This window comes from Macaca mulatta, chromosome 1, assembly GCF_049350105.2.
Source record: "Macaca mulatta isolate MMU2019108-1 chromosome 1, T2T-MMU8v2.0, whole genome shotgun sequence".
Taxonomy (NCBI): Eukaryota; Metazoa; Chordata; class Mammalia; order Primates; family Cercopithecidae; genus Macaca; species Macaca mulatta.
Genome location: NC_133406.1, coordinates 34,229,615 through 34,251,887, shown reverse-complemented (window position 1 = coordinate 34,251,887; position 22,273 = coordinate 34,229,615). Strand labels below are relative to the sequence as shown.

Sequence of the window (22,273 nt, the reverse complement as noted above, 5' to 3'; positions counted from 1 at the left end):
AACAATGAAATACTCAGGTTTTCTGATAATCTCACTTATAGTTATTTCCATGTGACTTGTTGTTTCAAGACCAGAGCCATGCTGCTGTTTACCCAGGATAAGTCATAATTAAAAAAAAAAATAACTATAATTTTAAAACAATTCACCTTTTTCTGGCTTAGGATAATTTCATTTTTATCACTGTTTGTCAGCTAGTCTTACTTCTATCCTTGACCTTTTTGAACTTTATTCTATTCCAAGTGATTTCTTCATTTATTTGAGAACCACTGGAAGATGATTCCTTTTCTCCCAAAATGCGAGCTGGACACTGTCATATAACTATTTGTTAGCATATGAATTAATCCCTGCCTAGTGTTTCTCAAAGCACAGTTGAGGACCACTTGCATTAGAAGCACCTGAAGTATTTGTTAAAAAAGCAAATTCTTGTACTTCACACCCGACTTGACATATAAGAATTGGGAGGGAGGGGCAGAACCTAAGAATCTGCATTTTAAAAATAAGTACCCCTCACCTCATGTAATTCTTAAGTATATTTTTTACATTATCAGCTGAATCCACTGCCAATGTGAAACATTTAAAGACAAGGTGTGACCAGAGAAAGCCCTGGACGTTCCACTGGCTGGGTCTTCCAATTCAACAGAGAATGTAGTAATAATCCAAGATGGTGTCAACTCCTTTAGCTGCCTTCTGAAGGCAGGAGTACATCATTTGGGCCAGAATAACATATCTACTAAATGTAAGAAGTTGCTTCTACTTTATCTTATAGGCCTCACTGATTCTTTCACAGAACACAGCATCAGTATAGGAGAGCATGTTCCTTACAAATATAGGGCCTGTACTTAGAGAAATTTGTTCTAAAACTTTTTCTAGTAGAAAATATCAAACTTAGCCAGGCATGGTGGCTCATGCCTGTAATCCCAGCACTTTGGGAGGCGGAGATGGGTGGTTCACCTGAGGCCAGGAGTTGGAGACCAGACTGGCCAAGATGATGAAACCATGTCTCTACTAAAAATACAAAAATTAGCCACGCATGTTGGCATGTGCCTGTAGTCCCAGCTGCTCGGTAGGCTGAGGTAGGAGAATTGCTTGAACCCGGGAGGCAGAGGGCAGAGGTTGGAGTGAGCTGAGACCGTCCTACTGCACTCCAGCCTGGGCGACAAAGTGAGGCTCCTTCAAAAAAGAAAAAAAAGAAAGAAAGAAAGAAAAAGAAAATATCAAACTAGCTCTTATTGTTCAACTCCTTTTTTTCCTAAAATGGCAAATACTGCTTGGCTTTTTTGACAGCTCCTCATTCTTTCAAGAAAATCAAAATAATTAGGTAGGGGATGTAAAGGGTCTTACTGGTCTTATTAAACAGTCCTTTACCAACTCTCTCTCCAGCCCAGCTCAGCTTCTTGCCCTCTCAACATGTACACATGTGTGTATTGCCTGTCACTGTTCTATGAGAATTAATAGCGGGGAGAAGCATCCTTGCGCTTTGAGTAACAGAAGTGATTCAGCATTACTGATAAACGCAGTTTGACTAACCTTTATCACATACTCAATTATGTTTATCAAATATTCATACAGTAGGTACTTGTGAATCCTTTATCATGTCCTGACTGTCATATCCATCCTATCTTAGACTGAGTTTTCTCTCTTGCAGGCAGGCTAGTACCATGGTAGAAGTAGTAAATCCAAAACCAGGATTGGTCTTGAACTGAAAGTCAAAGAAGGAAGTACTAACAGGTTTCCAAAACCTAATCCATCCAGTGAATAAGAAGTTGAGGCTAATCAAGAAGAATTCTATAAATCTGAAAAGAAGACCTATAAGAGAAGGACCTGTGGGTGTAATGAAAACCAAAATCTACTTGGAAGGCAAAACATTCCCAGAAACAAGAGCAGGTTTGCCGTTATTTCTGAAAAATTAGCACAACCATGCTTTACTGAGGTGTGACCTCTCTGAAGTCCTCAAACCACATGTCTCCACAGTTTTCTGAACCTGAATCTTCACAACAATTTTAAGAGATGAATTTTATCTGTTTAATTTAAAAGCTAAGGACACTTAAATTCAGAAAAGTTAACTGACTTGCCCAAGGAAATAGCTAATCAGAGATGGAGCTGTGTGTAAAGCCTTTGATTCTGCCAGCCCATGCCACTTTCACTGCGGTTACAAGGCCTTTTGATTCCACTCATGACAGGGTTTTTATTTTCTACTTCTTCATCTATCTTGTCCCTACTTTACTTCCATGATGCAACTTCATGGAAAACTGATTCAGTCTTTTCCATTTAAGACTCTCAAAGTCAAAGTTCTGTCTGCAACTTTCCATCTCTGTCTTTAGGGGAATAGAAGCAGTTGTCACTAAAGAATTAGGCGTCTCTCAAAGAGAATACAAAAGTGAACAAAACACACCTCCTGCCACTCAGGAGTTAGTAGACTACGGGAAGAATAGACCTATTGGATAACCTTGAAATATGTGATAGATGAGAGGATAGGCATCTACAAAGGTATGCATTGAATTTAGAGACTTGGGCAGCTCAGGCTCAGACAGAGTTATTGGAAATTTTCCCCCAAACTTTAAAAGGCCTTGTAAGTTGCATTGGTAGCCCCAAGGATATCAATTAACCATGGATACTTGCAGTATATAATAAAAAGTCATAAAGATATAAACTAGATGTAATTTAATTGCTTCTTCTTTTTTTTTTTTTCTTCTAAGAGAGATAGGGTTTTGCTCTGTCACCCAGGCTGGAGTACAGTGGCATGATCACAGTTCACCATGACCTAAATTCCTGGACTCAAGTGATCCTCCCACCTCAGCCTCTTGAGTAGCTGGGGACCACAGGTGCATACGACCATAGTCAGCTGGCTAACTTTTCATTTTTTTGTAAAGATGAGGGTCTTGCTATGTTGTTCAGTCTGGGCTCAAACTCCAGGCCTCAAGTGATCCTCCTGCTTTAGCCTCTCAAAGTGCTGGGATTACCAGGGCGAGCCACTGTGCCTGGCCTTGATTCTTTTTTTTTTTTTTTTTTAATGACTGGCAGCAGGCTTTTCAGTGGAAACTATTTTTTTAGTATTATTATTATTATTTTTTATTATACTTTAAGTTCTAGGGTAGGTGTGCACAATGTGCAGTTTTGTTACATATGTATACATGTGCCATGTTGGTGTGCTGCACCCATTAACTCATCATTTATATTAGGTATATCTCCTAATGCTATCCCTCTTCCCTCTCCCCATGACAGGCCCCGGTGTGCTTCTTAATATCTTGTTTCAATATGACCCTGTCCTCACAAAGTTATATGTATCATTCCTTAGGCAGTATCACTGCTAGTATGTTCTATTATTTGACAATTCATAAAACACATTAAAATCAGTTATTTCCCCTGATTCTCACAGAAGTTCTAAGAGAAAGCCTGACAGGTACCATAGTACCTATAGCTAATGAAGGGTAGAGTCAGAACTTGAACCTAATTCTCTGACATCACTTGGCCTCTGTTCTTCTCTGAAGCTTTCTCTTTTTAAAAAGAAAGGGCCATTCTAACTGGTGTGAGATGGTATCTCATTGTGGTTTTGATTTGCATTTCTCTGATGGCAAGTGATGATGAGCATTTTTTCATGTGTCTGTTGGCTGTATGAATGTCTTCTTTTGAGAAGTGTCTGTTCATATCCTTTGCCCACTTTTTGATGGGGTTGTTTGTTTTTTTCTTGTAAATTTGATTGAGTTCTTTATAGGTTCTAGATATTAGCCCTTTGTCAGATGAGTAGATTGCAAAAATTTTCTCCCATTCTGTAGGTTCCCTGTAGGGATAGCATTAGGAGATATTCCTAATGTAAATGACGAGTTAATGGGTGCAGCACACCAACATGGCACGTGTACACATATGTAACAAACCTGCATGTTGTGCACATGTACCTTAGAACTTAAAGTATAATAATAATAAAAATAAAAAATAAAAAAATGAAAAAAAGAAAGGGCACAACTCTACCAGCAAAGAGTTGAAGAGAGATTATCAAAAACTGTAATTCAAAATGGAGACTGCTGGGAAGAAAAGGATCAGCTTACAAGAAATACATGCTCACAGAGAAAGCAGAGTCAAAGAATTAGGTGGATTTTAACCAGCCCATAAGTACGAAGAAAACTAATCAGTTCTATGTAAAAGGATACCATAAGTATAAGATAAGTCTTTATCCCTAGGTACATTCCCTAGAGAACAAAATCTTCTTGGTTTAAGTAGAATCTAGCATTGTGGACTTTGGTAGAATTAATAAATATGGCTTTATGAAAGAGAAAAAAGGAAAGATAAAAGCAAAGAGAAAAAGAAGGAAAGAAGGAAGGAAGGAAGGCAAGAAGGCAGGAAGGAAGGAAGGGAGGGAAAGAAGAAGATAATCTATTATCTCATAGTATCACAGTGTTCATGGATGGAGTGAACACTCACTTTAATTATTACCCTAGGAGATGAAGAAAACCATTTTTCCTTTCTTTTCCTCTCTTCCTTTCTCTCTCTATGCTGGGAAGAAAGTACACTTTATTGGACAAGCATTTAACAGGACTTTTATACAGTTATCATAAAATATTTGCATATCTATAATTTTAAATTTTATCTATAATTTTAAAAGCCATGTGCAAATTAAATTACTCTTTCAATCAATAAATGTTTTTTGAGCCCCAGTTATTTCAAACATTGTGTTGAGTAGCTAAGATATAATAATGGAAAAGACAATATTTTTAGCTTGTAAGTAGTTACAGTGTCTTAAGGCAGAAACACAGGAAACCAATACTTTCCCTAAGGTGATAAGTGGTAAAATAGAGACCAGAGTATGATTATATAAGCCATCTGTGGTTGAGGGTGTGTGGTGAGTGGAGTGCCAGTCATTAAATACTTCATGTAGAAAAAATGCCTGGAAAAATGTGTTGAAAGATCAATAGGAGTTAGTCTACAGCAGTGTCTCAGGGCAGTATTACTGGCATTTGGGGCAGGATAATTCTTTGTTGTGGGCTATCCTGTGCATTGTATGATGTTCAGCAGCATCCCTGTCCTCTACCCATTATATTTCAGCAGCTCCCCCCATTCGCCCAGTTGTGACAACTAAAAATGTCTTCAGACATTTCCCCTAATGTGAGAGAGGTGGTGGGTGCAAAGTTGTCCCTAGCTGAGAATCACTAGCTTAGAGAAATAGGTCACAGGATGAGTCCCGGGAATGGGTTTCAATGTGCATGAAGATACAGGGAGTGAAGTAACATGTGGCAACAATACTTCTGTGACGGATAATGAAATAGATAATATTTATAATGCACAATTATGTACAAGACATTAGACTGAGCTCACTGCCTATAATAACTCATTTGTCTTCACTACAACCTTATGAAATAAGCATTACAATGAAAACCCTGTTATAAAAACTCTATTAAAACTATGTTGAGGGTAATGGGGCACAAGAATCTAATGCAACTTGTCCAGTGTCACCCCACAGGTGGAACAAATATTCAATCCCAGATCAAGCAAACAGACAGTGCAAAGCCCAACCACTTTTTAGAATACTGTGTTGGAAAAGGCTTTTTATGTCTGGAGTAGAGTGTGCACAAAGAGATTTGAAGAGACAGAAGGTTGAAAGACAAAGGCTCAGTTACTACCTGCAAAGGAGTCTGGTTTAAATGTGAAAACAATGCGGAGTTCCTGAGATACTTTTAGCAGAAGAGACACAATAGAAAGAACCCAGTAATAGCAATAGAGAGAATGAAGGAAATTGATGGGCACAGGTCTGGGGGAAGGGAGAGCAATTAGGAAATTCCTGCAAAAGATGAGAAATGTTGAGGTCCCAACCAGTGTGGGCAACTGTAAGGAATGAGTAGAGCTACGCATATAATGATCTGGTGACCAACTGACCTGATGACTGATTGGACACAATCAATGTGTGAATTCGTGAATTATGGTTCTCAGTAGGTCTCTATGGGAGTGACTTGTTTCCCTTTTCTTTTCTTTTCCTTTCCTTTCCTTTTTCACATCCTCAGAGTTTACAACTAATTATACTGGGGCTACACCAGCAGCAATGCCCTGCTTTCTGCTTTACTCATTCAGTAAACATTCACGAAGTGGCTAACAGCTCACAACAAATGACACCAATAAGAATCTCTTATGGGCCAGGCATGATACTAAATGCTTTATGTATGCTATCACATGCATCCCTCATAACAACTCCTTAAAACAGCTTTGTTGCCCCACTTCCCGGTACAGAGGCTCACACTACTCAGCTGACCCAGGACTGGAATCTAGAGTTGTTTGACTTCAAAACTTTTCCATTAAGCAAGTTGCCATTCCTTGCCCATATGAAGTTTACGAAAGAAACAGAAGATCCAAGGAGTATTCATGTCACAAAGGCCAAATGCAAGCAACAACTACAAAAATAGAATTGAACGTACAAACAATTTTGGATTGCAGATATGTAGCATACATGTGTTCTTGCTGGGACAATGGAAACATAAGCGGCAAAAATTGGCTTATGACCTAACATAAGAAGATGGACTTATTTAGATAAGAGTTTTTAAAGAAAGTCTCAGTGGCACCTCAGAAAACATAAGCAGCACAGAATAGTGGATAATTGAAAGCAAATCCTTATGCCAAGAGAATATGATACAAACAAAGGTGCTGAAGTAACATGAAGGGCAATATGGGCTGAGGATACTGAGTTGGTGGATTTACTGCCTTGGGCTTATTGGGAGAAATAATGAATGAGGCACTCCACCCTTACAAGGCTAAATATCAAAAGGAGGCCTCTTAGAATGATATTCAGTACTGGGAAGCAAAAAAAAAAAAAAAAAAAAAAAAAAAAAAGAAAACCCTTTTAGATACTGGGTAACAAAGTACCTGATTTGAGCTCAGATTTCTGTGCTGCACTTTTAAAAACTTCCTCTCTCCTACCTGGCCCGCTTTGCTTTATCTTGCCTCTGGTCTGTTTTCCCTCCATCTGTCCCTGACACTCTTCTGTTCTCCCTAATATATTTTGCTGACTTTTTCCAGTAAAGAATTAAGTGTCTGCCAATTTGCCCCTAGAGCATGCCAGTTTCAGCCTCTCTTGTCCTTTCTTTCTCATTTTCACCCCGCCTCTTTGCATTTCTTATTACTTATTTCTTCAGAGTTGTTTCTCCTTCTCCTCTCCTGTCCAGTTCCCCTTCCTTTCCTAGGGGATTGATTCACCTGTATTGTTGCATCTTCCTTCCACCCTCAAAGTGGCTAAATAATGTTGGCTACAATTATTGCTGCACAACAAACTCTCAGTTGGGGCGGTGGTTCTCAAGTATTAGCAAGCTGTAGAATCATTTGCAAGCTTGTTAAAACAGTCTGCTGGGCCCCACTCCCAGTTTCTGATCGAGTAGATGTTTGGGGGCCTGAGAATGCGCATTTCCAGTAGGTTCCCAGGTGATGCTGAGAACCACTGGAGCAGGGGAACCAACAGCTGTTGCCTGGTAGCAGACAGGCAGAGGAGACTTGGAGCTTTTGTTCCTTGTCACATCAACAAAGGGACTGATGACAGCCTAGGAAGCTCTGGATAAGTGACCCTGCTGATGTGCTGGGGTGCAGAGAGGAGGGGAGAACAAATGGGAAAAGGTCTGTATTACAACCTTCCGGGAAACACGGAAGCCAGCTCCAAGCCCTGTCATCCACTATCCCACTTGAGATCATGCATAGAAGCAGCAGAAGGGAATTCTCAGGATCCCTTTGATCTGTTCCCAGCTCCCCAGTCTTCTGTCTGTTTATCTCCCTCCTTCCCTGGCCTCCTCTTTTCCCTCCTTCTTACCCCCTGCCCAGTGGATGATTCAGTCCTCCTCTCTCCCGCCTCCCCACCCCGCTGCCATCTGTTTTTCTAATGATGGCAGAAGATGAGCTGTTTTGTTGGCCCACACCATAACAAAGCACACTCCATGCTAGCATTTTTCCTGATGCGCTCGCAGAGTGCTGTTTTATTGGTATCATTTCCCCACCCAGTTTTCTCTTTTCTCTCAAACCCCACCCTTTCCCCCTCTCCAGTCTCATGTGGATCCTGGATTCCCAGAATTAGATCAAGAAACACAGAGATACAGAAGAATGAACTTAATATGCATGTGGGTTGGGTGTGCATCAGGGAAGAAGCTGGAAATCAGGGCAGTTAAAGGGGTCTCTCTGCAGCACCTACAGGAGCCAGAATTACCCAAGCATTGCTGCTAAGTGGCTTATTTCCTTCCAATGTGAGATGTGGATGACAAAACCTGTTGTGACTGAGACGAGAATGCTTGTACTTGTCACTGGCTATTCTTAGGGTGGGAGGGCTTAAATGGTGTGTGTGTGTGTGTGTGTGTGTGTGTGTGTGTAAGCATCTCCTTCCCCTATGACAGAATTTCTGGGTCATTGTTTCTTAGAAATACTCTGCCCTATTCCTGACTTTTAAAATTAACTTCAGTTAATCTAGCTAAAGAAATCACAGCAGCCTATGTCCCAGCACTGATTGGGGAATCTACTATGTGAAGAAGTGGACAAGATTTCTTGAGGTGGTAAAGGTTTAGTTTGGTTAATCAACAGTAGATAACAGGTCTACCTAAGAGACTGCAAACATAGATGCCTGCATGACCCAGGCAGTTAGTCTAAACAAGGGGCGCCCACCAGGTAAGTAGCCATAGGGAAAGTAAAAGCTGTGCTAACTGGAGAGAGTTGCCCCTCTGGGGTTGCAGCTGCTACTCGGATCCAGCTAATTGTCATCATGGTTGCCAGCTAGTCTTATTTTTCAAGAGACAAATCTTTGTGCAGAGTTTTAAATATTTATTTTTATTTGGGATGTGTGTGTATGTGTGTAATGTTATATATGCACACATGAATTTTATGTAAAAATCCTGATTTTTAAACGTTGGCAACCAAAAAGAAAATTGTTTTTAGACACTGCGCTGGCCAAACAAACCTGTCAGTGGGCCATCAGTCTCCAAAACCCCGAGCCAATTAAGCTCAAACAAGGCCCAGTTACAGAATCCCAAAACCATAAATAATTCTGACTTGCTTTTTAAGTTAGCTTTTATTAAGTCATTTAAAGGGGATCTCCAAAGATTTTGCTAAAACAAAACAAAACAAAAATCAGAGCTCCTAATTTCTGTAAATTTAAGATTGTGGAACCAACTTAATTTAAGAAATTAAACAAAGGGCAGAGGAATAGGAGAGGGACTGGGTCCTAAATTAGAAGGACTCAAGCTCCATAAATTAAATCCATCTGAGTTCTCTCGTCTGCATTGGGGAAGGGGAGGCCATCTTACCTCACATGACTGGATGCAGTGGACTAAGACGGGGTCTGGGTGCCATTGACGCCGGCCAGTGCACACAATGCTCTAAGGGGAAAGACGGGAAAAATAGAAAACAAAATTAAAGACATTTGTTCTGTGTGAGAAGGGGCAAATCCTGAGCTCACCACAGGAGTCCAACTCCATTCCTCAAGCAGCTAGTTTCTAATTGTGTCCCATAAAGTGGATTGGGGCTGTGTAGCCTTTCCCGTGCACACTGCCCACCCTGACAGATGTCGTTCAGGCAGAAATCTTGGTGGACGAGATTTCTCAAAACTTTTCATTCTCTTTCCCAAAATACCTAAATGTTCAGAGTGGTGTAGTGTGGTTTTAAAAAAGCATTCTCAATATTATAATGAGTTTCATCTGGTTTCAGGCATAATATTAGTTCCACTTATTTTGAAATTTTAAATAATGTTACAAGAAATTGTAGGATGGTTGTGTTGATCACACACCACAGGCTTTTAAAGGTTGACAAATACAGTTTTACAAAAGAGTCTTCAACTAAAGTGGACCTTAGAAATGCTAGATTATAAGACGTGAGTGCCCACACCAAGACTGGAGGTGAAATTGCACTCTGCAATTCCTGGTTTCATCATACAGCCTGCCCTGTAGGAAACTGGACAGAACACATACACAGGACACACAGGGCTAGTGTGAAATCACTGCTACTCAAAGTGACACCAACATCAAGCTGGTGGGAGTGCAGTTAGGTTCATCTTGAGATGCTGGTGACTGCCTCATTCCTGATGGCCATTTCCAGATGCATATTTAAACAAATAGTCATCTACTTTTTGTTAAATAATAATTTAACAAAACATTTTCACAAAACTTTTTTCTTTTTCTTTATATATTTTAAAATTCTCAAAGAATTTTAAATTTCTAAGGAATTTCTAAGGAAAAAAGAAAGTCCCATAGCAGGTTTCAAAGAGAAAAGAAGGTTCTCTCTGTAGCCTGCTACCAACCCACCCTTCTGCAGACCTGCATATTCACATTTTAATCAGTCCAACTGAAATTCCATACATTCAGAAGGAAAAGAATACATGGCAACATAGGAGCTTTACATGAGATAGCACCTACAGGAATTCTAGAATGCTAACAATGTGTAATCATTAGATTGGAGACATTCACATATGCTAATAGCAGGTCTATAAATATATACCTCATAGTCAGGTAGGAGAATGGGGATCTGCAATATTTTTCTGGAGTCATACTGCTAAAAGCTAAAAGTCCTCCTTCACAGCTTCTCTAGAGGGAAAATAAATAGTATAAATCCTTATAAAGTTTGATATTCAAAACTTCATATTGCAATATATTATTAGAAAGTGACTTGGCTTAAGTCATTATTGTACCAAAAAAAGGATTATCAAAACAAATACATAAGGTAAACCCAAAAGGGGTCTTCAGCCTACTGAAAAAGTGAGTTATTCTCCTGCACTTACAGCCATTTATGCAGAACCATTTGCATATCAACAGTAATTCTGTAAACTAGAAATAATTCTTGTTTATGCTTTAAAGCAGGTTCCACTGGAGCTCTACTGAGCAGTGGTCATACATTTTGTTATTTAAAATATCAATGGTTTGTAGTAGTTTGGGGTCCCAGATAGTAACAATGGCAAAATATAATTTGTCCTTTGAAAGGCAAATACATGAGAACTTTATTCCTTCTCATAGGAGGGTATTCACTATGGACCCCCAGTTCTCTATCCTAATCAGTCAGTGATTCAATTCAGACCAAATGCATAAATATCTCACTCACTCACTAGGGGTCAGATTGTCCAGTGAGCAAGGGATCTGCAAATCCATAAATCTAGTTAAGGCCCTTAAAGAGTTCAAAAGCTTTAATCAGATCCATGTTGATGAATATTTTGGTTATTTCCAGTCTTTTGTTATAACAAACAAAGCTTATATATAAATCATGTACAAGTATATCTGAAGAATAAATTCATAACAGTGGAGTTGACAATACCCACCTTATAGATTTTTAATGATGTAAATTTCAGTTTTGAGACTAATTTACACTGACAATTCTCCTTAACTGCTACAGAAATTGCACAAGTTGGTGGTACCTGTGTGATATCCCTTCCTAGATTGCAAAATCCTTTAGAATAGGGACTATCTAGCATTCCTACTTCTTATCTCAGTGATTTACAGAAAGGCGAAATTTTATAAGCATTTGCCAGCCACTAATTATAGTATTGGATCTCTAGCCTTCTCCTATGAAAATCAGGTATCTCATAAAGATGTTCCCTATTTATAAATATATGTATATGCCATTAATAAAACAAGTACTTCGTGATTATAATTGGAGGGAAATTTCAAATGTTTTTCAAGACTCAATTCTATGGGAGCATTTGAGGTGCAAGAGGGCTGTGAAACAGGAAGAAAAGCAAAGCAGTGAGATGGACAGGGAAGGGCTGACTCCTGGTGAGAGATGAAATGATTTTCTTTTCTTTTATTATTTATTTATATATAATTTTTTTTTTTTTAGAGACAGTCTCACTCAGTCACCCAGGTTGGAGTTCAGTGGCACAATCATGCTCGCCATAGCCTCGGTCTCCTGGGCTCAAGTGATTCTCCTGCGTCAACCTCCTGACTAGCTGAAACTACGGGCATCTATCACCATGTCAGGCTAATTTAAACAAAATTTTAATTTATAGAGACAGGGTCTCACTATGTTGCCCAGGCTGGTCTAAAATTCTTGGCCTCAAGCAATCTTCCTACCTTGCCCTTCCAAAGTGTTGGGATTACAGACATGAGCCACCATGTCCGGCTGGTCTTCTTATTTTCTGAAACACTTTTGAAAAATTACAATCATATACATTACATTTGAAAGCTATGATGATAAAAGAACTTTATATCCTCTGCCCAACTTTATCAAAAATTTTTAAGATTTTCCAGAATATAAGTCACTATAGATTCAATTAATGTCTCCCGTATATGTCCCTCCAGCATCATTATACTTCCTTCCTATTGGTAACAACTATTCTGAATTTGTTATTGTAAAAACGCAAATCTATGCATTACTATGTTATTGAAACTATTGCCATTATGCTATTGACAAGCAACTTTTCGCATGATGGAATTCCAGTATCTAAATGCCAAAGATTTGTTTTGAACTTTCCAACATAAAAAAAGTTTAAGAGAGAATTTAGTTTACAAATTTCCTCCTGATTGGACCATTTGAAAGTTTCTAAAAAGCAAGGGGAAAAGAAAGGAAGAAAAGAAAATAGAGGGAAGAAGGGAGAGGGAGGGAAGGAAGAAAGGAAGGAGGGAGGGAGGAAGGACGTGGGAGAGAGAGAGGGGGAGAAAGAGGAGAGAGGGAGAAAGAAAGAAAGAAAGAGGAGAGAGGGAGAAAGAAAGAAAGAAAGAAAGAAAGAAAGAAAGAAAGAAAGAAAGAAAGAAAGAAAGAGAGAGAGAAAGAGAGAGAGAAAGAGAGAGAGAGAAAGAAAAAAAGGAAGGAAGGGAGAAAGAGAGAAAGAAAAGAAAGAAAGAAGGAAAGAAAGAAAAAGAAAGAAAGAAAGGAAAGAAAGGAAGAAAAGGAAGGAAGGAAAGAAAGAAAGAAAAAGAAAGAGAAAGAAAAGAAAGAAAGAAAGAAAAGAAAGAGAAAGAAAAGAGAAAAAAGAAAGAGAAAGAAAAGAAAGAAAGAAAGAAAGAAAGAAAGAAAGAAAGAAAGAAAGAAAAGAAAGAAAGAAAAAGAGAGAAAGAAAGAAGAGTAAAGGTTACTAGGATGGTCATAAGTCACCATGAAGGCTGTTGCCTGGTAAATGTCTTGTTAAAGGTCACAAAACTCAAGAATAGCCAACAATAAAGGCTAACAGAAAATTGCTCAATTATTTTTTAATGGGAGTAGTTAGTTGACAGAATGGGCTGCTAATCACATCAGGGCACAAAGTTCTGCCAATGTCCACATTTGTGATAATTTCCTTATTGCTACATGTATGTGCTCCTGAGTAAAACATCCGTTGCATGTTTATTTAGACCATAGCACACTACCCTGCAACTTGCTTTTCCGTTCCTCTTCCCCTTTCCTACAAGATGCTCTTGTCTACTCTCCTCTAGTGATGGGACACTTGATGCCTAGAGGGAATGACTCCATGCTTAAAAATGATGAAAAAGAAGACCTTTCCATGACTCATGTCTGAGTCTCCAATGATCTGCAGCCAGTGTCACTGGAGCTGTTACACACAATTGTACCCATCAAGAGGACACTTTGGGGGCGGGGCTGAGCATTAAGAGCCAGAGGGAAGAGTGAGGTCATTTGGTTGGAAACTGTGGCTTTTGCCAGCGTATTATCTTCTTGTTTTCTTCCTCCTTCTCTCTTCTCTTTAAAACAGTCATTTTTATTTAAAGGACTATTTATGTTTGGGGAACAATTTGGGAAAACAAAGTTAGAAATTATAAAATTTGATATAACTGGAGAATTCTGTTGAAAAGCTGGGAATTTGAGAGAGATTTCATATAGTGTTAAAGGCTCTTTGCAAACCTATTTCATGTCGCCACAGGAAAATCTCACTTATTTGGACCTCACTAATTCATAATTATGGTACTCCAGAAAAAAAGTGCTGTTTAGTCTGTGGAAAAAGGAATTTATGAAGCAAAATAATAGGGGAAATGAGATGTCATGATGCATGTCTTTGTACTTCAGAAGGAAATAGTTTCAAATGCTATTTAGAAAATAGCATTTACATTTACAAGCAAACAATTGCCAGAATGTGTAAAAAAAATTATCCATGAAATCAGTTTCCTGAAGGACCAGTACTTTGTAAGTTAAAACATTATTTTTTCCTATTTTAAAGTCACCAGATACAATAAAACACTCTCTTGAAACAATGGTTAAGGATAATCATAAAAATTCAACTTAACATAGGCTTTTTGGGAAAATAAAAAGGTTTTCTTTGAGAAATGATTCCCTGGCAGTCATTCTTTTCTGTGGGCCCTTTGATTTCCCGCAGCCACCACCTCCTGAGTAAAAGATGAAATGAATCCCGCACTGAGGAGATACCGGGGGTGAAGGAGAAGGTACCATTTCCACCCTCAGTAGTAGTACAGTTTACTGGGGAATTGGGATTAGCATGGTAGAAAAGAAGAAAAAGAATAAGAATCTAGAAAAAAGGGATGAGAAAATAAAAAAGTGCCTCTAGTGAAAGTCTGAGGGAGCTTCACCCACTTGCTGGGTGCAGGTGCCTTGGACATCAGGAGTGTCTGTGCCGCTGCAGGTGCAGGGGCATTGGGTGGAGGCCTTTGATCTGGTTAATGAGGACATGTGCAATGGGCATCAGCATTGACTATTTGGCTGCCCCCCTCCCTGTCCCAACCGCCAGGTCCCACTGCTCAGTCACCTTGGCTGACAGGCATGGAATGGTCTGGCATCCTTCCTTTCTGTCAGTATACTTCTTACCCCACCAGAAGGGTCTAGATCCCCACCAGGAAGAAAACGAGAAGGTAATACGCTGGCAAAAACCAGTTTCCAACCAAATGACCTCACTCTTCCCTCTGGCTCTTAATGCTCAGCCCCGCCCCCAAAGTGTCCTCTTGATGGGTACAATTGTGTGTAACAGCTCCACTGACACTGGTGAAGGTGAAGAAGGAAGGCACCATTGCAATGACAAGGGTCTAGAAAGTCCATCTGAAAATTTCGAACCCTTACCTATTATCTCTCACATCCAGCATGCCCTCGAAACATCTAAAAGTACTGTATTTTCATCCTTCCTCTCTTCTCAGTCTCACAATTAAAAGCTTTTAGAAATTGCTTCTGTTGTCAGAGGTGTTCCAATAGGAAACACTGAATAGCCATTAGTTCCTTTCTCAGCTCAGTTTATAAAAGAGACAGAAAAAGACAAATGACCCAGACATTATTGTATATACACACACGTGCACACACATACACACACACAAACTATAGAAACCTATTTTTGTTTATTTTGCATGGAGATAGCTAGTGATATCTTTTCAGGGATGGAGGATATTTCCAGGGGGAAAGATTTGTACTAAGTGAACTGAAATCTCATTTTTATTTAATTAAGAAGTTTGTGCTAGAAACTGTGCAAGACATTTCACATGTGTTATTTTAAATTTAATAGCAACCATGCAAGCTAGATATTATCCTCACCCTTGTAGATGAGCAGAGAGAGGCTCCAAGGAGTAAGTGACATTATATTTGAACCCAGGAGGACCTCATTCTTCCTTTTATGTCAGTTGCTACTTCGAGATGTTTTTCATCAAAACCCCAGATTACCTAAGACCTCAGAAATTCTTCCTTTCATAAAAAATATATTATTCTATAAGTCAGGCATCATTTGCAGGAATACAAAGCAGAACCCCCGGAGCAAGGCAAATAAACTCTGTAGGCATCTAAAACTATACTTGATTGTTCTTTAAAAACAAACACAATTGTTTTCACAAGAAAAAAAATAGTATTATAAAGAAATATTGCTTTTAATCTTTTTTTTTCTTAGGTTTCATGTTGGGGGAAGTATGGAAATGAGGGGCTTCTCATGGTTGAGAGGAATGACTGATTCTCTATGAGATAGACAAGTTAACTCAAACATATACAAGGAGGAAAAAAGACTATAGCAAACAGGGTGAGGCAGGGAGTACTGCATTAAACTGGGAGTCAGCAAAGTTGGTGGCATTTATTTTTCTATTTCTTGCCAGCTGTGCAATATTGAACAGGTCATCCAACAACAGCTAATGTGCCTGTAAAATAAATATAATATAATCTTCCTTTCCTGGCTTATTGGTTTGTGATGAGACTCAAATATATACGTGTATGTGTATGTGTATGCGTGTGTGTGTAATATATCACATATGTATTTTTTCACACATATATGTTTTGAAGACAACAAAGTGTTATCCAAATGTAAGGTATCATTTTTTATTACAAAGAATGAAGTCATTGGAAGCAGACTAGAGAAAATAATGCAATTTAATCCATTACTCTGTACTCCTGCCAGATACAAAGGCATTTGAAATAATGGCAGATAGCAGGAATTTTCATGAAATAAGCAAGCATCATTTACTAAACAAATGAGCCATGCTTCAGAGAGGTGTGCTTGTATTTATAATATTTATCTTGTCAGTATTTTATTTTGTAATAGTAGGGTTTCTTCTTTTTTTTTTTTTTTTTTTGAGACGGAGTCTTGCTCTGTCGGGTTCTTGAAGCATTTCAGTGGAATTACCTAAGGTGCTTGTTAAAGACGCTCATTCCAAAGCATCTCCAGTCTTTCTGAAGGCTGGAATCCTGCTGTTCTTTTTACATACTGCCCAAGCGATTCTTAAGGACACAAACATTTAAGATTGAGTACAACATGGAACAACTCCCAAGATAAGTCAATTTGACTTACAAGGATTTTACTCGACATGGAGTTTCATTTAACGAATTGCCTTGGTTTATGAGGCATTTCTTCTTATTTATGAGGACAAGGTTAGATTTCGCACCCTGGGTGAGTTGCTGAGTGCCACAGAACCATAGCCATCTGAGATCACCTGTGGCTGGTGCATAATCTCATCCTAGAGGCCCCGAGGTACATAAGGGCAATCATCTCATCATCATTTCCACTGCATCTAGTGACTTCTTTTTTCTTGTTTTTCTTTTACTATAAAATTGCAATTTCCTAAACACAGAGCATCTCTTACAAGCTTTGTTTGTAAGCAATATTCTTTAACATAGTAACTGTGAAAGAGCATAGAGAGCATAGGTAACAGCTTGTTTTGCTACTCTGTGATAATTAGTGTTCACCATTGGTTAACTATTTGGTTTTCTTTGGGCATAAAGGGTATTTATTTGGAGTTCAAGAAAACATTAAAATGTTAATTATGTTTTCAACTTCTGAAATTCTGATTGCTGGGAATTTTTCTAGAAACAAATAATCCTTCTAAGGTAAGGACAAGACTCATTTCGCAAGTTACCTCAGCTCTTCCCTTACATTTTGGAAGCAGCTAATTTAATGATTTCACTTTGTTTTCACATGGAAATGTGACACAAGCCTCAAGAGTTCCAGAAAAGCAATTGCATCCCTATCAATACTGTGAACTGTGACAAGCCGTAGAGTTTAGTTATATACCCAAATTATAAAGAGCACGGCAGAATCTCATACAGATGAGAAGAGGCAGGGAAACTGAGGGGAAGCAACCTGCCTCAAATAAGAATGGCAACTGATCAAGAAAACTTACTATGCATCAAGTAAGCTAAGGTCTATTCATACGTTTCTCATCTGATACTCACATTACTCTACTGAGATCAGTGTTATTTCCACTTACACATGAGGAAATGGAGGTACTGACTAGTAAATTGCCTAAGGTTATGCAGTTGGTGAATAAAAGAGCTCATGAGTTAAAAATTCAGCTTTTAGAAAATGTATTTTTTTATTGCAGGGTCTTCAGTGTGTCTCTGCTAACATCCTCAAAATCAAGTCTGGTCAACCTACGTCAAAACCCAAGAATTTACTGACTAAATCATAGTCATGATAAATGCAATGATAGAAACGATCATGTTTGATATACTGACTTAAGGAAGATGTTCCGCATGTTTTTTCCTGAGGTGGTCAACTTAGAATTGACAAGGATATGTCAATAAGAAGCTGCTGAAATGCATCCAGACTGAGAAAAAAATATGCATTTACTTCTGAAGTAGAAGATGGTGCTACCTGCATGTTCTCACTTATAAGTGGGAACTGAACAATCAGAACATATGGATACAGGGAGGAAATTAACACACACTAGGGCCTGTCAGGGGGCCAGAGGGAGGGACAGTATCAGGACAAATAGCTAATGCACGTGAGGCTTAATATGTAGGTGGTGGGTTGATTGATAGGTGCAGCAAACCATCATGGCACACATTTACCCACGTAACAAACCTGCACATCCTGCATCTGTATCCCGGTACTGAAAATTAAATTAAATTAAAAAGAAAAAAAGAAAATGGTGCTATAGCAGTTTCTTTGCTCATTCAACCAATGTTTCTAAGGAACCTACAAAGTGCCAGGCACTGAAAAAGGCATCAGGAATATAAACAAGAACAAAATGCTATGGAATAGAAGTAAATAAACAATAATGATTTCCCCAAAAGGATAGCTGAGAAAAGGGAGGCTTTAATCAAACAGAGAAAATTGTTTTCCAGTTTAGAGTCAAGTCACTGTAATTGGTATCCCTGCTGTTTTCATGAAGACAAATGGACTGCCATTTTCCAGAATGTTTCATTAGAAACACAGAGGTAGAAGAAACCCTGCTGACTGGAAGGCTTGCACTCGGGCCTCACAGACCCTGCATCTTTGACTGTTCCCAAAGACGCCTTGTGGAGTGGATGGTGAAGCAAATGAAGAAGGATCGATTTCAGTTTATGTCCAAGAGAAAGAAAATGCTCATGCATGCCCAAGGCTTTCTCCCTTTGCCTGCTTATAGAGAAAGAGAAGTGTTTCATCATAGCACACTGAGTTTATGGGGCTAAAAGAAAGGGTCTAGACCATCTGGCACATCATGAAACACGAGGCAGAAAGTCTTTCTCCAGGGCACTGTAATTCCAGCTACTGTAGTTTAGCTAAACCTTAACAACAGAATGGAGAGTAAAAGTGAAAGTCTGGAAAGGCCAGGGGATGGGAGAACTTGTGGAGGTGTTTTTCTGGCCCTCTCCTTCATACTTCAATGCAGTCTTCACACTGCCCTCAGCCCTGAGGTGCACTCCACCTCCACTCAGAGTTCTCATGAGGCTTGACATCCTAGGAAGGGCAGGCAATGCCTGGTGGGATCTTGCCTGCCTGCTTCTCCTGACCTCATTTTTTTACCACTATCTTTCCTCTCCCTCAGTACCACACATACCCTGGTTTCAGCCAGATGGAACATTTACTATTTCTTACCCTCTTGAGTGCTCCTCTTGATCACAGTTTAAGATCCAGAGGAAAAGCTTTTTGGTCAGTTTCCATTGATCCTTCCCCAACTCCACTAGGCTCCTGAGCAGAAGACTTGGTGGCTTCCTCTCAGGTGTTCCCATAACACCTCTACTACATTCAAACCTTTTCCCATGTGACATCATCATAGATATCTGATTTCATGGCCAAATTGTAAGTCCTTAAACAGAGGGACTATTATTTTTCACCTCCACATCCCATCACTCAGCATAGCTCATGGCACATAACTTCAGTAAATGTTTGTTGAATGAATGACTAACTGAATTAATAGGATTGTGTTATTCTCCATTCCTCACCCAAATCACACTTAGAGTACGTTTTTTCCTGAACCTCCTGCTTTGACACAAATCCATGCCCACAATAAAGCACAATTAACCTGTGAGGGAAAAGCAGAGACTTGAGGATAATGTTTGAATGAAATGTGGCGTATCTCTGGAGTCCTCTTTTGCTCATCCAATGAGAACAGACTTGCAAGAATTTTGTTAAACAGCCTAATAATTAAGTAACCAAGCTCTTAGGCTTTCTGATGTCCCCACCCTCCTCTATTCTAAGAAGAAACAATTAGTTTACAACACGATTTTCTCCATTTAACTCCTGCATAGCCTTTTCTTTCTCTTTTTCATTCACTCATTTCACAAATATTTATTGAGCACATATCAAATACTAGGCACTGTTTTAGGATCTAGGGATATAATAATGATAAAACAGACAATAATCTATCAATGAGCTTTTTATTTTAATGGCAGAAAAAGATGATAGAAAAGTAAGTAAAATATGTAATATTCTTGGTAATGATACATCCTAAGGAGGAAAAATAAAAGGAAAGGAGACAGAAAATGTCAGGGGAGTTAAAATGTTAGATATTAATAGAATAACCAAAGAGGGCCTTCCTGAAATTTGACTAAAAATCTGTAAGACGGAAAGGAGCAAACCATGCAGATATTCTGAAGAAGAACATCTTGGGCTGAATGAAGCAAAAGAGCAAAGGTGCTGAGGTGAGGGTGTGGCTGGCATGTTTAGGAAAGAGCCAAGAAGCCACCAAGGCAAGATTAGGGGGAGCCAAGGAAAGCACAAGGAAGATGGAGTTGGAAAGGGAAAGGCAGCCACAGGAGGAAAGGAAGCCCCAGAGCTGAGAATCCTGATTTCAGAAGAATCAAATGTGCAGATGTAGACATCAATGCAAGTTTTGACAGGAGGGCTGGCTAATGTGGCCACGCCCCAGGAGTCAAAGTGTTTCAGAAGCAAGGAGAGGGGTGCCGTAAGGGTCAGAAGATGACAGCCGCATTGAGGGAAGTGAGTGGTTCATTCTGTTGATATTGGATTCAAATGTGAGTCATTTTACAGGGGAGGGAGGAAAAATGGTTTACAAATGGCAGTGAGGAGAGAGGATGATGCCTATCCCTCTTGCAGGCCCAGGGTTAGGAGGGGCCTGAGGGAGAAAGCAGCAAGGAATGAGTCTTGCGGGGGAGGCAGAGTCCTCAGTGGAGAGCCAGATTTCAGATAGAAAAGGAAGCAAATGGAAAGAAAGCCCAGAGAAGAGGCTGTGGATGTCGTGGATTTTGCTGATGACTGACTTTGAATAGCAGATGGCCCAGGAAAAGGATTTCAGGTTTAGAAAGGGTGGGAGATGGATAAAGGAAAGGCAATTCTCTTCTTACTCAGTTCCTTTAGGCACTCCCCTGCTTGCAGTTTTACTTTCATCTTTTCTAATCCATCCTTTTCTTTCCATCCTTCTTTCATCTTTATATATTTCTTTGACTTATCCTAACCTGTCCCATCCTATTTTTCATTAGTAGTAATTTTCCTTTCTGTTCCTTATGTCTCTAAGATTTCTTTCCATCTTATACTTCAAACTTTCCTTTAGATGTGAGCTATCTTTTTTTTTTTCAAGTCTCCCTCTTTTTGCTTTTCAATGTTTAACTTTTCTTTCTAGGAATAATCCATGTGGTTGTTTGCTTTGAGGATGCTTTGAAAGTCTCTGAAATTACTCCGAAAAACAATGTTCCAAATGTTGCTCAGCAGACTCACGTCTTTGGCACATAATGATGTCCGTTTCCTCACCTGGACTTTGACAGGTTCCATCCAGTGCTCCAGAGTGTCAGCAGTGATGTTCTCAGGCAGCATCACGGGGTCACTGGGGGGGATTACACACAATGGGGAACACACTGCACCTGAAAGAACAGAAGTTTACAGCAGAGACTTGAACTTCCCAGATCTCGTTCTTTTTCTTTCAGAAATCAATAGCTTTGAGTTTTTAAAGAACAATTGATTTCATTATGGGTCACCATATTATGATGTTGTAGGCAGGGCTGATAGTCATCTGTGTTCCCGTAAGGGTACTTTCACACTAATTGGTAAAGAGACTTTCCCCCAACCTAACTCCACTTGCCCCAAGTGTCCCCTCCTCTGTCTTTTCCAGGATAACACCACCTCTGGAATGCCTGAATTTCTACACCATCTAGTAACTGAAAGATTGACTCCTGGCCCAGCGGGCCTCCAAGATCTCCTCCAGGACTCTAGCTAGACAAAGTCTATCCTGATTGGCTCATACCTTTTAAGTATATCTAATATCATTCCTGTTTACATGGTCTCCTGGCAGCTTACAATTGCAACAACTACTACCTAAGAACTTGACATGCTGGTAGTGGTGGTGGTGGATGGCAGGAAATGACCCAGAAATTATAAAATTACTCCCGATACTATTCTCTCTGTTGCTGCACTAAAGATAATTGCATTGGCAGCCAACAAACCTATTTGATTAAAGGAGGAAGCAGTGAAGAATCAGAAGCAGAGACTTTGGGTATGTATTGGTCTCTTGCAGAAAAATCTTGCTGTATTCCCTTCCACACAGAGTCCAAATATCTCCTAAAATTATATTAAGAGAAAATACACTCTCTAGGTTCTCTATTTCCTCATCTATAGATTTGATGATTTCCAAGTTTCTTTTTAGTCCCTACTATCTATGTTTCTATGTTTTCAGTGACTTTTAAAACAAAAGAACTACATCCCTCTTAAGGGCTCTAGATATGTGAGTATATGATATTTTAATACAGAAATTGGACGCTTGGAGGATGAGAATCTGTTTGTGAAACA

The 22,273-nt window shown here is 39.3% G+C and overlaps 1 protein-coding gene across 1 annotated transcript in view; it reads right to left on the bottom strand.

The window, feature by feature from the left end:
* The window catches only part of PAPPA2 (pappalysin 2), a 303,315-nt gene that overhangs the window by 37,085 nt on the left and 243,957 nt on the right, over positions 1 to 22,273 (bottom strand). The window contains exons 19-20 of the mRNA XM_015123561.3: positions 21,242 to 21,351; positions 9,252 to 9,323 (exon numbers count right to left, since the gene is read on the bottom strand). Of these exons, the coding sequence (XP_014979047.3) occupies positions 9,252 to 9,323; positions 21,242 to 21,351 (182 nt within the window). The remainder of the gene's footprint in view (positions 1 to 9,251; positions 9,324 to 21,241; positions 21,352 to 22,273) is intronic.